The sequence below is a fragment of the Leptosomus discolor genome, chromosome 10, assembly GCF_034619465.1.
Source record: "Leptosomus discolor isolate bLepDis1 chromosome 10, bLepDis1.hap2, whole genome shotgun sequence".
NCBI lineage: Eukaryota > Metazoa > Chordata > Aves > Leptosomiformes > Leptosomidae > Leptosomus > Leptosomus discolor.
In genome coordinates, this window is record NC_141400.1 from 15,997,784 (window position 1) to 16,015,419 (window position 17,636).

Consider the following 17,636-nt stretch of genomic DNA (forward strand, 5'->3'; position numbering starts at 1 on the left):
CACATTAGCTCATATGAGTTGGCTAAGCCGTGTCAGCACACCACCCATGTAATATGCAGTTTATAGGGAGAATGGTGTATCCACAATGGGAAGTTACATGTGTTACCTTTGAAATTATCTTCAGGTGTGGGATGGGGTAAAGAAAATGCACTTTGAAAAGCACCCATTGGGAAGGTCTATTTCTGAAAGATTCAAGTATAGCTGAAAAAAATACACCTAGTTTTTACACTTACAGTAGTGTTCAAAGGTCCTACAAAACAGCTGTAATAGCTTGATTTCATGACAAAAGCGGCTGATGAGCCAGGCTGGGCGTTAGCCGTCTGCCGTTGTTGCCATTTGCTTCCCTTGGCCATTAGGCATTACCCTTCCCCATGCTGGGTTAGTCTCCGCTGGCCAAGAGCTGCTGCAGTTCCAACAGGGGCATGGGCTCCATCAGAAACTTTATATCCAGCTGGAAGTGATGGTGCAAGCTGGTGCCAGGGTGGCATAGAAATAATAACACACCGCGAGCAATGCAGTATCAGTTTTGTCATTAAAATACCAATCTTTTAATTTTTCTTCTGTTATATCTTTTTATTTTTCTTTTGTTCTTAGACCTCATTAAATGTGGAAATCTCATTTAATCTAACCATGAACTTTAGCTATTTTCCTACTTTCTTGATCCAGTAAAATTTGTTTCTGAAGTGTAATTGTCTCTTTATTAAGAACAGACTTTTAATGGAAATGGGATGTTTAGTCAAGTGCCTGAACAAGTTGGGAAAAATATTGCTTTTAATAAATAACTGTTGGTGTCTTTTTTTTTCCTGTGCATGTGCAGTCTATGAGTCTGATAGAGATTGGGAACCCTTCGCAAAGTCTGGAGAACGTGTGTCGCTGGGCGTACTTGCAACAGAAACCTGACACTGGGCATGCAGAATATCATGACCATGCTATCTTTCTCACAAGGCAGGATTTTGGTCCATCTGGCATGCAAGGTAAGATATAGATCAGGTTTTGTTTTACATTCGTGTTTATCAATCAGCAAGGCTAGTCATGCAAAGTTTAATTGTATATCTTTTGCTTAGTTTTGGTCAACGTTTTCTTTCCCCAAGAGCCATTTTCAGCTTCACTTATTATTTTTTACTGGTGGGATTATTTATTAGATCATTTCTTTGCTCTTGCTGATGCCAAGAAAATGGGATCCATATGTAAACAGTCCTGAAAATGCCCAAAGATTAAAGAATAGATTTTGTATTTAAAAAGTCTCCAAACCTGTTGCCATGTTCCAGCAGGATTGCCAAGACATATTCTGGTCTGGAACAGCAGGGCCAAGTGCTGTCTTCTTTTTCCTTTTTTAAGGGCTCTACCTCCTGTGAGATCAGGTCTGTTCACTGAAGGGGATAAATCTCAGAGCTTTTCCGTTCCTTTTGGGTTGGCCAGATCTGCCGTCCGCACAGGGCTGGGGCTTTGCTCGTGCGTTCCCTGAAGGCTGAAACTGCACCGAGCTCATCGTGAGCTGTAACACAGCAGCATGTGATGTCCTTCTCCCCGAGTGCCTCATGCATTTAGAGAAGGCAAATGCAGGATGGTCGTAGAGGTGGTAACAGTTTTCTTGGTGAGACGGGAATATAATTTTAATTTGTTCAACAGGCTGGTTTCATCTGTTTCGTAGATGAGGGAGCACATGATTAAATGTTTGGGTGCAGAGGTCTCTTGAGAGCATCACTTCAACTGTATTTGTGTCACAACAGAAGACAGATGTTTGGCCTTCTCACCACATTGCCTTTCCATACTTGTTCATTTTCTGGAACACTTGGTATTTCTCACAGGCTATGCTCCAGTTACTGGAATGTGTCATCCTGTTCGAAGCTGCACTCTCAACCATGAAGATGGTTTTTCATCTGCATTTGTGGTAGCTCATGAAACTGGACATGTGTGAGTAGGACTGTGGACATCTTGTGTCCTACCTTAAAATGTCTTTGATACTGACAAATACTGGTGACATTGGGAAGATGCAATTTATGTTAAGAAACAATGTTCAGGGTTAGCTGTGGCTTCACGTCTCAGCCCTCACAAAGCTTTCCTTACGATCTTAAATAAGCTTTGTATTTTGGTATTTTCAATTGGAAAAAGGAACTAATACCAAAACATCTTCCAGGGCTGCTGTGAGAATAGATTGAATTGATGTATTATATATAGTCTCCTGGTAGAAATGTAAAGTACTTATAAGTATGAAATATGAATTCATTGAGTCAGTGGAATACATGATTCTTGAAAACCATCCATATTAAATAAGCACATCATCTGTATATGTTGCTGCTGGTAAAGGATATAATACTGTATAGAAACGAGGTGCCAAGCACTGAGGCTACAACTGTTCCATATTTCATATTTCTGTTTATAGTTCATATAAAAAATGTAATCATTTTACTTATTGATGTGGTTAGAAGCAATGAGCGGGCAGCAGTTGTCAGAGCTTTCGTTTCTCCCAGAGCGTTTTAGTTTCCCTGTTTGCAGAGAACACCCACTGATTTCCCATTTTCTCTTTGGTAGAACAACAGTTCCCAGAAGGCTTTTTTCTGAATAGTTTTAATCTATTCTGTTTTCCCTAAGAAAGCCTGCAGGCCCTTTTCTCTTTGTTGTATCAGAATTATTAAGGGCTTTAAACAAAAAATTGCCAAAGTTCATTGGAATCACTGTAAATGTATCTTAATTAGACAGGGACATAGAATTGATACCCAGATGGTATTTGATTCCAGAATTTTTGAATTAGGATTGAAAATAATACACAGTGAGCTTTAAAAGAAATACCACTGAGGAATGCTTGTAATCCCTCAAATCACATTCATCCCCAATCTATTAATTTGCTTTAAATTATGGGCAGATATCACCCATGTTAGTTAAACAGTGCTCATAAAAAATGTAATGTAAGATCCTAAAAAGGAAAGGAGAAATCATATTCATAAAAAAATCAAAGAGAAATTTTAAAATCTCTGTAACTTGGGGTAATTTTCTAGAAAGCACCCAACCCTTTCCAGGCTGTTCGACAGTTAAACAATATGGGATTGCTACTGGGCAATAGCAGTAGCTAGTCTAAACTAGCTTTCAGTGTGGTGTCTTTTTTTTTTTTTCCATGCAAAGGACTTGTCTGCAATTGCAAATTACTTCAAATTAAGCTAAAATGTGATTTAAAAAAAAATTAGATGAACTCCTGAATAGCTCCAGATTGGTGTGTGAATAAATTCCTGTTAATACCCCTGGAGGGTGGACTAGAGTCTTAATCCAGAAGTGGATTCATTTAGCCATAGCAATTCACAAATGTGGGTGCACACATAAGTCCAAAGAAGGCATTTTGGTCTATTTTGAAAGAGGATTAAGCTAATGACATGGAAGTACTCTCAAGGGTCGACGCTTCTATGTGGGAGCTACTACAGACTAGCTCTTTAGCTTCAGTCTCACCCTGTCTTATTTTTGATGACTTCGCACATGTGGACAAGGGTTGTGGGACTTAAGAACTTTGTTGTAGTCAACCACTGGTGACATTTGGGATGTGAAAGCACTTGGGCACTCAGAGTTCACCTGCAGTGTAACTGTGCTGGCTCTCTCCTGTGCGGGGCAGTTTAGGCATGGAGCACGACGGCCAAGGGAACAGATGTGGGGATGAAGTCCGCCTGGGGAGCATCATGGCCCCCCTCGTGCAAGCCGCGTTTCATCGCTTCCACTGGTCTCGTTGCAGCCAGCAAGAGCTGAACCGATATCTCCAGTGAGTAGCTGTTAAGCAGCCTCTCTCCTTTAATTAGGAAGCATGTAAAACAATTCTGCATCTAGCATTTGTGCTTTATCCTTTTGTTAGCTACTCAAACGGGGTTGAATAAAACAAAGAATCCCCCCATCCTGCGAGGAATGAGATGCTTTCCCATCAATTGCAAATAATAATGAAGGTTCTCAATTAGTTTGATTTCAGTCCATTTTAAATTCTTCTCATTTCATTTACATCTATTCATTTTCTGGACATTGATGATATATGTGCTGTCCTCTCAGGGGTTATGAGAAGACCTATTAGAGGCTATTAGAAGCCTCCTTGCTAACTTTCCTCCCTCCCTAGTGTAACCTCTAGCTGGAGGAGTGCCTGTGCTGCCCAGAGCATGGTGTCTGTCTTACAGATACCAAACTTGGCTTCAGGCGCCATCTGTTGCTTATGATACCTGTCAGTGATAAGATGGTGCTGCCTAAAGGGGAAATTCTGCCCTTTAAGTGCTCAGGGCTTTTCTTGACTTTAATAGATATCTAAAGAAAGAGCATGGTTCTAGAATTTATTCTGTTGTTACTTATCCTTTAAGTACCCTGAATGCAAAAGCTATTTAAACAGCTTCATCCATGTCCCTTGTCTTCCCTTTGAACCTGACACTTTGGGTGCTAGACCTGTGCTGGCTTTCCCTGACAGACTCTGATGTTTATGACTGTGTTTTTACTCCTTGTTGTTACAGGCAAGTTATATGGGGAAATTGCTAGGATACCTAGCAAAAACTGAAAATGAGTAGGAAAAAAAGTAGCAAAATGCATGAAGTAAACATGAGTCAGTCTTTTTGTCAATATTTTTATTATCTGAGATATCTTAGGTATGGCAATAAGGAATAAGACTAGTGTGAGGGAAGTGTGATTGTTTCAATTAGCAAGATCCTTTAGGGCTTTAGCCGTTAAATAAAAATCATCTGGCCTAGAGGGCTGCTTTGCATTCCTTTAAATACAGCTATTTTTAAGTATCTTATAACAAAGCAGAACGATGGTTTGCTTTGAAGTAAATCTAACCTCAAAATTCTGGTTTCAGCTATTGGTATCTTCAAGGCAACCTGAATGATTGCCAGAAGAGACTCGTGTATGGTGTCCTCATGTCTGTTAAATAACTCGGAGACATTTCAGAGATACGGTCAACCATGTTGGTCTTGTGAATTAACTGATTATACCGTGTTAACCGTTCAGTGATATTAGCATCAGTCCTCTGTCCTCTGCGTGACTTAATCAGATGTGATTCTGGTACATTACGATCTGTACTCACTATTTAGGAGGAGAGGATAAACTCACATATTCATCACACAGAAAGGAAACTTTGTACCAACTGTGGCTGGAGCTGAGAGCTATCAGGAGAACCAGAGAGAAGGAACAAACTTGAGTGTTTAATGCAGGCAGGAAAGTACACATGTTTGTGAATGAATCACTGCTGCTCAGCGAGGACACAGGAAAACTGCAAGCTTAGTGGTAATCTCAGATGGTTACCCTGGCCTCTGCTTCTAAAACTTCACTTGAAAGACAGTTGCAGAGGGCAAGAAGTTCCACAAATGGAAAATTAATTAAACTTTCTTTTCTTCTTGGTCTCATGTGGATTCATCCTTTGATTCCTTTCACATAAGGTGCACGGAGACTCACAGGAATTTACCTGCAAGCTAAGTGGAAATTACAATGGAAGGGCTTCAGAACAAATATGTATAGAATCCATTAAAGGAGGATTCAACATGATAAAGTTAATGTGAGCATAATTGCAGTATTAGATGCTCTTCATGACCAGCCTCTGAGAAATCGTAGGCTCTGTTTTGTTTGGATCAAAAAGGCAATGAAACTGCAAACCCTGCACAAGTCTCACAGCCCCATCTGTTACTGTAATTTTTGCCTGTTGCAGTTCCTATGATTGTCTGCGTGATGATCCCTTCGAACATGACTGGCCTTCCCTTCCACAGCTGCCAGGAATTCACTACTCCATGAATGAGCAGTGCCGTTTTGATTTCGGTTTGGGCTACATGATGTGCACAGCTGTGAGTATTTAAGTTTGGCTTCTGCTATTTCTCATCCAGGAGTGTTGTGTGTCTCTGCTATGTTCTTAATAGGGACAGCGTAATGAAGCCCACAAGGAAAGTTGTTTTGCCCACTTAGCTGTAAGCAAGGAATAACAACTGGATGTTGGCAAATATGTTAAGTATCTCTGTCTTTTTTTTTTAAAAAAAACCATGGAGTTACAGAAATAGTTATTCTATACTTTCATAAATAGCTATAGACTTCAAGCAAACAAGCTTGCTGCGTTATTGAGCCTCCTATTGCTGGCAGCTGGTTATTTTGCTACAAAACTCCCACCCAGATGTGAAGGAAATGGATTTGGTGGCACATCTTGTAGTGCTAATGCAGGGCAATATGCATTTATGATCCTATTGTACGGAATCTGTGATGTATTTTGATGCCCAGCAAGAGAAAATAAGTGTGACAGCACGTAGAGCAACTTGCAAGGACTCTTGATGACATGGTCGGCTCTCTTGTACCAGGAAAACAAGAGATAAAGACTAAATTTAAAGCAAGGCAAGATTAGTGCAATTGTCAGTGGATTGGCCTCAGAAAGCAGAGTCTTCTGCAGCACGGCTGTGCCTCCCATCTCCAGCTCCTCATGTAGGACAAAATATTAAATGGAAAGAGATATTTTCAGCTGGAGTGGCAGCTGCTAACACACATAGCACTTCTGCTTTCATTCCCATCTGCAGGAATACGTGTGCCGAGCGGTGTCTCTAGATAATGGATGAGAACCTTTAAAGCATCAGCTGTAGTATTGTGTCTTGACAGAATTCCGGATGATGCTGCCTTGGAAAAATGTCCCAGCCAAAGAGGGTCTTTTCTTACATCCGTTCTCTAGAGCCTGGTAGATGGAGGCTGTACTTCTTTGTTCAGAATAGCCGAAAGCATGTCCAGACATCATGTTTTAGTATATTGTGTGGTGGGCGGTTCTTATCCTCTTCTATATGAGCTCTTGCATTGTAGGTAAAATGCCGATTTATTCACTGGATCAGGGTCTTGAGCTCTATTTCCACCCTCCTAAGAAGGTGGTTGCAACAGCTGAGCTACAGTCTGAGCAGCTCATTTCCTTCTCCCAGGAGTATTCAAAGATTGCTTGTTTTGTTTGCCAAATGAAGCAGCACTATTTGGAGAAGCTGCAAGAAAAGAGTGTGTGTATTACTGTCTGGGGGAACTGTTTTCCCCTTTGCTCAGTCTGCCTTTGGTCACTAGTGTAAAACTATTTTTGCCCGACTTTATTCCTTCGAATGCAGGTGGGATCTCACTTCAGAGTCACTGATGATTTGGCATGATATACTGGATCCACAGACACCGCAGTATACCTCAGGAATGAGTGATAACGGCTGGCATTTTACAGCTAGGAAAGGAAAAACCCCACCATGCTGCAGCTTCTATAGCAGTTTCCAGTGGGAGCTCTCTCAAAGTGTTGTCCGTTCTGATTTTTGTTGTGTTTCAGTTCCGTACATTTGATCCCTGCAAGCAGCTGTGGTGTAGCCACCCCGAGAACCCCTACTTCTGCAAAACAAAGAAAGGGCCTCCACTGGATGGGACCATGTGTGCACCGGGAAAGGTGAGAGCTGGTGCTGTGTGTACCCGCGTGCTCACGTTGTTGTGTTTGTGTGCAGTTGGGGATGTTCCTCTTAAAATCAAGGGGAACAAGAGAAGAACCTATCTCATGGACCTGAAGTCCGTTAAGGTGTGGAGAACTCATGAATGCAAGTAAAGTTGTTGAGCAGTGTGAGGGGAGAGGAGTCAGAGGCCAGGGCTGGTGTGTTCATGGCAGCTCTGTGACTATCAAACCCTGTCCTCAGGCAGTCGTGGAAGTGTCTCCAGATTGCCCTGTGCTTCTTGGCAAGTCTTTGTGGCAGAGCCAAAAATGGGGAAATTTCCACTCACCTATGACTTTTGTGAGGTCAGGAGGGTTGTGTTTGTATCAGTGGCCTCCTGTTGCACAGGGTACAGAGAGCAGTGAGATCCTGGAGATGACAGCCAAGCTAAGGCTGCTATGGCTGCCCTGAGGGACAGGATGGATGTGGGAGTTGAGTGCCAGCTAGAGAGAGCCAACATGATGGCAGAGAGGGACTGCAAAGAGAGAAGGGCAGGTTTGTGGAGGTGGATTTGTTGGCTTGGTGAGAGTCAGGGGAAGGAAGGTGTGAGGTGGCAAGGGCTCAGACAGCTCTGACCCCTCAACCACCATGCTGGACCTCCTCCAGGTCTCAGTTATCCTTCTGTGGTGGTCACGCTGTGCTCATAGTGGATTTGAACTCCAAGTCCTTTGAAGTCTGCTGAAAAAGTCTGGCTTCCCTGGGCTTTGGATGCAGTGACTGTGGGGGTGAGGAAGATGTCACTACTTTGAAAGATGTTTTGTAAAACCCAATGGATGACATCATTTATGTGATAAATGAACTGTACTAGCAGCTGCTGTTATGGTTTGAAATGTCTTTTTTATGAAAACATAATGTAATGCTAAATGAATTTCTTAGCAAGCCATGCTCTGTATAAACCACTTCCTTCAGGTTTTCCTCTTGTTTAGATTATTCCTGTTATAACAGCTTTGTTTGTTGTTTAAAAGTGTATATATATATGTATTTAAATTGCAATCCAAAAGCTTGGACAGTTTCTTTGGATTAACTTTTCTATATCTTGACTTTTGCATGAAAAATATTCATGAAACCCCTAGAAAAATACAATTATATTCCGTTCTATTGCATCACCCTCTTTGCCAAGCCATTCATTCATACTAGCATTTGAACAGAATTGAGAAGAAAAAACTTGTAACCATACAGTTAAGGATCTGTCAGTGCTTCCACTATAAACAGTTTGTCAGGATATTATGCAACTCAGCTGTAAAAATTTTCTCTGGACTGGAACTTGGGATCCAAGGTTTCAGCAAACTCTGCAGACAGCCAGGCTTTTTAGCTCAGTGGAGATGCGAGAGAGTATGTGCACATTCTGAAGTTTCAGTAGATGATAGGACTATGACTGTTTTATTCCCAGAGGAGCTGTCCCATTTTTTTGATAAATAAACTTATTGCAACCTTCCAGAACCTGAGAAAATTATATAAAATGACAACCATTTTGTTAGGTAAGGCTCAGCAGTCTGAGCTGAACATTTTTTATTGAAAATAGCATGAGTTATGAAGGTTATACAACTGACTTTGTATATCTGAGCTCAGCATTAAACTAGTGTATTTATTAGTTGTTGGTGTTTTTAATACAAGCACATCAGATCGCTCCTTTTCCATCTGTTCCTTTCCTTTTCATCCCTGCCTTTGATTTGGTCTTCCCCTGTTCACTCTATTCCTTGATTTGGATGATACCAGAGACTCGAAAGGACAGGGACTGTAAAATGCGTATATTGCCCAAAGCTGGGTCTCAGTTGCAGTGTGGCAGTCTCCTTTAAGATACATCTCCTGTGATACCTCATCAGCACATGAGGAAGAAGAAAATAACTTCAAACTTGATCCACTATTTTCTTTGGAATAATGCCAGAAAAGAAAAGAACAGAAACATAAGCAATTAAAGATGTTGATTCAAAAAGATCCATTTGTTTCCCACTTTAGAGACTTGCAGTTTTCATGATTTCATACCGCTAATTCCCAGGGCCTATTTTAAGCTCAAACCAATCACAACACTGCTGATGTGTCAAAGAAACATCCTGGCTTTGCAGCAGCTGAGGGGACCGGGTGCCAGAAATGAAGGCGATGTTCGGGAGGCTAACACAGCGTCTGGTGCGTAGATGTTCTCACCTAAGCCTGGTGTTCAGATAACTGATAACTGGTCTTTTCACTTTCCCAAATGTAGCAGATGCTGTTGAGGAGACTCCAGTCCAGCTGCCTCCTTCCTAACTGGTGATCAAGGGGCAAAAACAGCTATGGGAGGCACGAGATCTGTGGCACATTTCCAGCAAGCACGCTGATAAGGGCCGTGTCTCTGCTTTGTCTTGGACCTTGGCAGTGGTGCTTAGAAATGGAAGGAAGATTAGACTTTCTAATGCTGTCTATATGTGTGTATGTATGCATGTATGCATACATATAGATGGATATTTAAGTAAATATATGTAAATGTATGTAAGTTCTTCTGTGCATGTGATTATTTGAAATAAGTTCCCAAAAGGGTGAGGTTCTGCTGTTTCGAAAACTTTTTAATAATTCTCCCTGTGCAAATGGAGACCTGGAACAACCATTATGTTCACTGGCAGCAAACTAATAATTTGCTGGGTTTAGGGATAGAAAAATAAAATATTGTCTTGGAGCTTCCCAACCAGAGAAGAAAACTACTATTTTGATAGAATCCTAAGGGATATAGGTTATTTTATATTGCTCCCGCCCTGCTTTTTTTAAACTAGATTCAGTTTTCAATAGCAAGAGGGAAGTTTCTGTCAATTTTGTGAAGCTTCAATGATGCAGCAACTTGCAATTACTTCTGTGTCTGAATAGTCACATTCACTTCCATGAAGTAACTTCAGTGTGTAAAGTTAAGTACATGGAGGGTCAGAGTCTTAATGTGAAGTCAAAGACACGCCATAAATTGCTATAGTAAACCATACAGATGAGGCATAACTGCAAAGCTTAACTCTGTGTAGCATTCTGTGGATTAAAAGAAAACATATGCTTTCAGCTGATAATTTATTTACTTGTATACAATTGCATCTCCACCATTAGCCTCAGGCTTCTGAACCTTCAGAAATATAGAATCAGTTTTTGTTGTTCTGTTTTTTAAAACTATTACTCTTCTGGGGAGACATTTGTATCGGCTGAGGTAGCTTAACTGCTCTCCACAGGATAGAAATAAAACCCCAAGCCATTCACGCCAAGAGATCGCCTGTTTGAGTCCATCTGCTTGCTGCAGTGACTAACACAAAGGTTTGCACCACCTGAGCCTCCTTTGTTTCTTTTCTTGGAGAGAGGTAAGATCCTGGTACCTGCCTCTGCCAGCCGAGCTGATGTTGCTCTTGGATTTGGCGTATGTGCCAAGGATCCAGCACAAACCTAGCAGGTCTTCTCTTTCCTTGCACCATGCTAATGAGATGATCTGACTCAAACTTGGAATCGTTTTTTAGTCTGCCAGGAAAGGAAGGGAATGATTAAATATTGAAATAAATAGATATTATTGAGAAGAAAAATGGACCGAGAAAAAAGGTTTCTGAAAACACTAATGTGTACTCAAAGCAATCCAGATAATTTCCCACTGAGAAAGCTGACCTCAGCTTCTCTCAGAGACAGGAGACAGATGGGTAAGTGTATGCTGTGTTAGTCACTACAGAAACAGTGAGAATACTTGATTCTCCACTGAAGAAAACTTTTACTGGCTCAGGGTAGACTTTAGTGTTAGAGCTTTCAGTTTATCCTTTGCAACTAATTATTCTCAAACAGATGGAGCAGAGCGGGCCAGCCTGTGTGTGATGGGAAATACAAATAAATAAGTAACCCTGTCCTGACATGATCTCAGGAGAGTGGGGAGAGCTCAGGCCACCAGCTGTGATGCAGTACGAGGGGTTACCTGGCAGATAACTGGGGTGTCAGGCAAGGAGATAAGAGAGTTGCCAGTTGCTTCCCAATATAAAATAGGTAGAGATACCCAGGGAAGATCTGCAAGTCTTTTCTTGAAGAATTAACTTGCAGATGCGTTAAGCCTGCAGGAACACACTGGCTCTTTTTTTGGCGTCCACAGCACTTGTTTCAAAGAACTGCTGAAACCAGCAGTGGAATGTTTTACTGCAAGAGATTTAAGCTTCCTCTCCTGGAAATTGCACTTGTTTTGGACTGCCCTGTTTGCCAGAAAAATAGGCGAGACTGCAAGAAGTCATCTTTTCTTCCACTAAGAAAAATTTGCATTTACCCATTTTTTTCTCATTTAAAAAAAAAAAAATACTGCCTCAATATGCTTCACTCTTTAAATGAAACCCCCTGCTTATGAAGGGAATAGTGGTTGAGATTGGCTTTTCCACCTCATTATGTAATTAATGTAGTAGCAATAGGAAGGGTTGGCTCTAGCTTCTTTTGTTGCACTGGAGATTGCTCCATCTCTGGTTGTACCTTCTCATGCATTTTCTTGCATGGGTCTGCGCAGAGTAAGACTCGGTTGTGAATCAGTTTGTTTTATGTACACTCCTTTCTTTTAATCCACAAACAAAAAGGCAGAGCTGGGGATGACTCATTTTACACAAATGCTTCTCTGCTAATAGCTCTGCCTCAGCTTCCTGACAATTGGTGTATGACCAAGCTTCTCCAGTAAAAATCAGTGCTGCTCTTTCCTTTACACAGTAGTCAGTAACACTTTTCCATGTATGCCTTCCGGTTCAGGGACCAGTCACAGTGTCAAATAGGTGGTTTATTAGTGGTTGTTGCAAACCCACATCCCCCTGTTCCTGGCTAAAATGGAGAAAAGAGATTGGAAAACACAACATCGCATGTCTCTCCCTCTCTGTGGAGTCCAAGCGCTGGATCCTGGATCACTGCATAATGAACATATGCTATGTGGCTCTTGAAACAGATTTGGTGATTGCTGTGGAACTTACACCTGAGGGATGCAGAACCCTGATAAAAGAATGTTTAAGCAAGAACAGATCAGGAACTGTCACAGCTCATCTGCTTCCAAGCCCAGCTGAAATTTGTATTGACAAGCTGATGTATTGCCAGCTTCCCCTGCATCTCTGAATGGTCCCATTGCTACACAGGGCCCGACAACTCCAACTGTTTGTTCAAACAAACCTCTCTAAAGCCATAAGTAAACAGTCCCTGAAGGGTACAGCGCTGAGCTTCAAAACCAAAGAAAGCAAAGGACATATTAGCGTTTTGCATTTCTTTCATGCTTTGCTGAATTATCTCTTGTTCTGTCAAACAGCTAAGAAAAATCTGCCCATTACACCTCCGGAGCAGGATTGGTATAATTGGCTGTGTGGTAACTCATCTATTTCATAGGTTTTGACTTTGAATATTTGAAGTCATAAGAAAGAACGAATAGTTGAAACCTAATTTCTACTCTTTTCTACTCCTTGTCCGACCAAATGAGCACCAAAATAAATTACATGAATAAAGAGCCAGTCAGTGAGCAGATTAGCAAACCAGGAAGCTGTGTCTTGTCACCATTTTACTAATGATTCTCTCTTTAAATTCAGCATTATTAATGATTATCCATCACTTTTAAATTTGTCTTCCAGATCACTAGTCACTCTATGCTTAAGAATGCTCTTCTGTTATATATCTTCTGATTTTGTTTTTGCTGGCAGCATGCATTTAGCCATATGGTCGGCTTGTGCTGCCTGCCAAATTCCTGCGTTCCAGGGCTTGTTAAGCTGTGTAAAATGTTGTTGTTGACTTGAATGTTAAAGAAAGTAAGTGACTGATTGCACTTGTTGTTATAGCCATCTGTGCGCCTGAGCCAGAGCTCTTATCCCGACAGTAACCATTAATGCAGACAAACTGCGACTGTCTAATGCAAAGTCATTTGTTGGTCTGGAAATATTTTCCAGCACCTACACTTCATCAGTAGGCTTTTATGAAAGCAGAATTAGTACTAGAAAGGGCCAGAGTCTGTGATCTTTGAGAAGAATTCATGCTGACTTCAGCTAAGAAGAAATTCCTTGATTAGGGACTGAAGAAATTGGTGGAAAGGCATTGGCAGGTTTCTTTAACGAGAGAAGACAGTGGAGAGTATAAGTACTGGAATTATGAAGACTGTTAAAGAAATGTGAAAATACTTATAGGTTTGGGGAATGTAGCAAATTATGTGTTTCAACCTCTGTAGAATGAATGTATTAAAAATCAGGTAAAAGAAAAGAGAAAGCCTAGTAAGGCACGATTAATTGCCCTACTGTCCAAGGCTGCTCCCTAATGAATGCTTCGCAGTGTTTTGGTCAGGTTTACTGTGAGATCTCCAGGGAGATTGCAAGAGTTCTTTGTTTAACAGCACTACTGTCTAAAATGTGAGCTGACTTTAATTCCATGCCAGTTTGCTGGTCATGGTTATTGCAGGAATATGTATGCTGAGATAGGAGATGCTGGGAAGGACGGTGCTGTGGTGGGAGCTGTCGCCGCGGCTGCATGCAATGGCAGAGGCAGAATTTTACCTTTAGCCTCCAAGATTTGAGATTCTGCCATTTCCCTTAAATGAATCTGTATTAGTTATGTTGAAATCACCTCTGCAGACACGTGATGAAGGAGTGTAATGCCGAGAGCAGTTTAATGAACTTGGTAGGCTTGAATCCTGCAAGCGTGTATGTGTGTACTTAACATGCATTAAAATCTGAGTGAGTTTGGGATCATGGGCCTGATCTGACAGTAAGTCCCACTACTTTCTGCTGAAGAAGTGAAAAAAAAATGCAGAATTCATGCTTAAAATGAAATGTGTTGTACAACAGCTACTCATATGATATAATTGAATCATCTACTTGTTTTGACATCTAATTTTCTCTTTTAGCATTGCTTTAAAGGTCACTGCATCTGGCTAACACCAGACATCCTGAAGCAAGATGGACATTGGGGGGCATGGAGTAAGTTTGGCTCTTGTTCTCGCACCTGTGGCACTGGGGTGAAGTATAGGACCCGGCAGTGTGACAATCCGCAGTAAGTATACATACAGCCATATGTTTTTCTGCTGTGGAGCGAATGGATGGTGAGAATCCTTGCTAAATTACCAGTGCAATAATGCAGTAAAGGATGTTGAGTGGTGCTTGTTAAATCTGACCTATACGTTGTCAGAAATTCTACTTTTGGCCCTTAGCAAGTCATGAATCATCTTTATGTCTCAGTTTATCCACCCATTAAGCTGGTTATGCAGTTACAAGGATCTTGAAAGTGATATTACAGTGTTGCATAAAACATAAATAAAAGTTTAGGACCCCATATATGTCTTGTTTCAATATGTGAGTATGAAATACTGGCAATGATTTGCTGGATTTTTTTTTTAAATATGTATACGTTTTAAAAATTTTTGTTTAATACACCTTTTAGGATATTTCAATGGGAAGATCTTAAAGTATTTTCAAACTGTTTTCATTCCAAGTTGGAACAAAGCTCCAGAGATCAGAACCTTCCCAGAGACCAGAACCTTCCCCATAGTTAATTTTAGTAATATTGAATTGTTTTGCTTCAAGAACTTATATGTGGCTCATCTGTATAATGTAGAATGATTTAATTTCAGTAACACTGGAAGTATAATAGATTTAGTATAGATTGGTATGTACAAATGATATGAAATGTGTAATTATTGCCATCTTATTGCGATATCATAAAATGTCAAGATCCTAACGGCAAGAACTGAAGCAATTGTCAGGACTAAATGATTTTAGCAGACAGAATATTTTTAACATTGACTTTCTCAGTTTGTGCTGATAAAATGATTGAACTTGTCTACTGTTAAAAATCATCTTATCATTAATTAAAACAAAACATCAAGTTTTATGAAGCAGCATTTTCAGATGGAAATTGTTCTGTTAAAAAATTTACCAGAATTCAGCCTTTATTACATTGGCAATACAAAAGTGACCTTTATAATTGTGGGCACAGTTTTAGTTCTAAAATCTGTTCTCCTGTAGGAGAAGCCTAAGGTACTACTGAAAATGTTTTCTGTGTTCCTGGAAGAGGGTGCAAACCCAGCTCTGTGTTGCCAGATGCGACAGTGATCTGATGCACGTCTGCCTGGGGGATGGAGCACTGAGCTGGGCTCTGTTTCTGGATTTGTTCCTGGCTTAGGGGGTGAATGTGAATGAATTACTTCATCTGCTTGTGCTTTCCTTTCCTGGGCTGCACCAAGAAAATGGCTTTTCTTGCCTTTATCAAGTGGTTTGAGGCTCTAGTTCCAGGAATTGCTTTTTAAGAGCTAAATAATGACAGCAGGTTTTTAAAGGAAATGTATGTTTTCCATATCAGAAATATGACTGTAGCTTCATCAAGTGCCTACTGATGACTGGGAATTAGATTACTCCTCAGAGCATTTGACAGACGCTTGATTCATGCATTAATGGCAGAGCTAACCAGGGCTTTCTCTCCCCCTTGCAGTCCCGCCAACGGAGGCCGCACGTGCGTGGGGCCGAGCTACGAGTTCCAGCTGTGCAACACTCAGGACTGTCCCAAGGACTTTGAAGATTTCAGAGAGGAGCAGTGCCGGCAGTGGGATCCTTACTTTGAGTACCAGAACACGAAACACCACTGGCTCCCCTATGAACATGTCGATGGTGAGCAGCCCCTTTTTCCTAAGAAAAATAAAATCAGTTACAAACCCGACTAAAAATTATATGAGGGGGAGTAAAGCTTCTTCTGGGGAAATCGTGCCTCACAAACCTGTTACGAGTTGTTTGGAGGGATCAGTGAGTATCAGTGTATGAGTGATCCAATTCATATAATGTACTAGGATTTTCCAAAAGCTTTGGACCCTGTTCCCCAGTAGCTGCTCTGAGACTGAGTTATCATGAGATAAGAGGGAATGGGCTTGCGTGGGGCTGTGTGTTCCAGAAGGATGAGTGCTGGGAGCATGGGTGCTACTGAGCAGATACAAAAACACTGTTTGGGGTACAAAATTACTCAGGCTAATTAAAATAAGAAGGCCCACAGTGAGAGCTGCAGAAGGACTTCATGACACTAAGTGATTGAATGCAGCAAATGAAGTTCGGCGTTGATAAATGCCAATAATGAATACAGGGATAAAAAATGGGAAGTGTGTGTGTGTGGGGTCTGTACACAAGGTGGGCTCTGAAGGGAAAGCTGTGGGAGTTGGGAATAGCTTTAGGAAAACATCAATTCAGTGACTGTCCGGAGAGGGATGGAGAACACTGACCTACCTCTCTGTACCTGCATGGTGTGTCTGCATTTTAATTATTCCACCAGCGTAGCTCAGGTTGTGCCCATCTCACTGCTGTCCTCATTGCTAAAACTCGGAAAGGCCTGAATAAAGCAAACATAAGCAATGACTTCTGAATGAGGAGAGTTTAGATAAACTTTTCACCGTGAAATGGCGATGATTTAGATTAAAAAGACAGAGTTACAGAATTGTGAGTGGATATGAAGAGACTGAACGAAGAATAATTATTCAGTTACTCACAACACAAGCCTGGGAGCATCAAATAAAATTATTAGGTGGCAGATTTGAAACAAAGAAGAGGAAGTACTTTTCCACACAATGTATGATTAAACTGGAATTCATGGCCACAGGAAGATGCAGATGCCAGAAAGTTTTAAAACTTATTTAGAGAAATTCTTGAAAGTTCTATAATCCATTAAGAGCTATTAAGCACCAAGTTCCAATCATGACTTAGGAAGTCCCCAAGCTGCAGTTTACAAGGAACTTGGAGAATATTCTGGGAAAAGTATCAGGTTTGTTCTTAAATCTTCCTGCAAACACTGGCAGGTGTTGGGTTGGATGGGTGCTGGGTCTGAACCAGCACGGTCAGTCTGGTGTTCTGTCATCTCGGCAGAGATCACTTCTTCGAACAAGAATATTCATTTTCCTGTTAACGCCTCTGCTTAACTGTCAATGAAAGTGCAGCTGGTTGATCTGGGCCACGAAAGCCATTGCTGTGCTTTGCCATGTTGTGTTGAAACCATGCCGAAAAGAGGTTTTAACAAAGAAAAAGGCAGTGAATCTCAACTTGTTTGACGAGCAGTGCATGCTGCTTGCTGGTTTTAAACCTGGTCACTTCGTTTGAATGACGAATCCTTCAGGGCAGGGTTGGCCTGGCATGGGACAGGTACTGGGCACCCGAACTGTCCTCAGCCAGGCATCCATCTCTGGGAGGGGAAGGGTCACTTTGGGTGAATCATTTTGCATTCCAGTGAGAGGATACTCTGCCAGAAGTTAACAGCAAATTCTTTGTAATTAATTTGCTTGAC

At 41.2% G+C, this 17,636-nt stretch overlaps 1 protein-coding gene across 1 annotated transcript in view; it reads left to right on the top strand.

The window, feature by feature from the left end:
* ADAMTS2 (ADAM metallopeptidase with thrombospondin type 1 motif 2) overlaps window positions 1-17,636 on the top strand; it is a 184,253-nt gene that overhangs the window by 148,881 nt on the left and 17,736 nt on the right. The window contains exons 6-12 of the mRNA XM_086470842.1: window positions 818-974; window positions 1,809-1,914; window positions 3,599-3,742; window positions 5,654-5,786; window positions 7,265-7,378; window positions 14,230-14,375; window positions 15,810-15,985. Of these exons, the coding sequence (XP_086326968.1) occupies window positions 818-974; window positions 1,809-1,914; window positions 3,599-3,742; window positions 5,654-5,786; window positions 7,265-7,378; window positions 14,230-14,375; window positions 15,810-15,985 (976 nt within the window). The remainder of the gene's footprint in view (window positions 1-817; window positions 975-1,808; window positions 1,915-3,598; window positions 3,743-5,653; window positions 5,787-7,264; window positions 7,379-14,229; window positions 14,376-15,809; window positions 15,986-17,636) is intronic.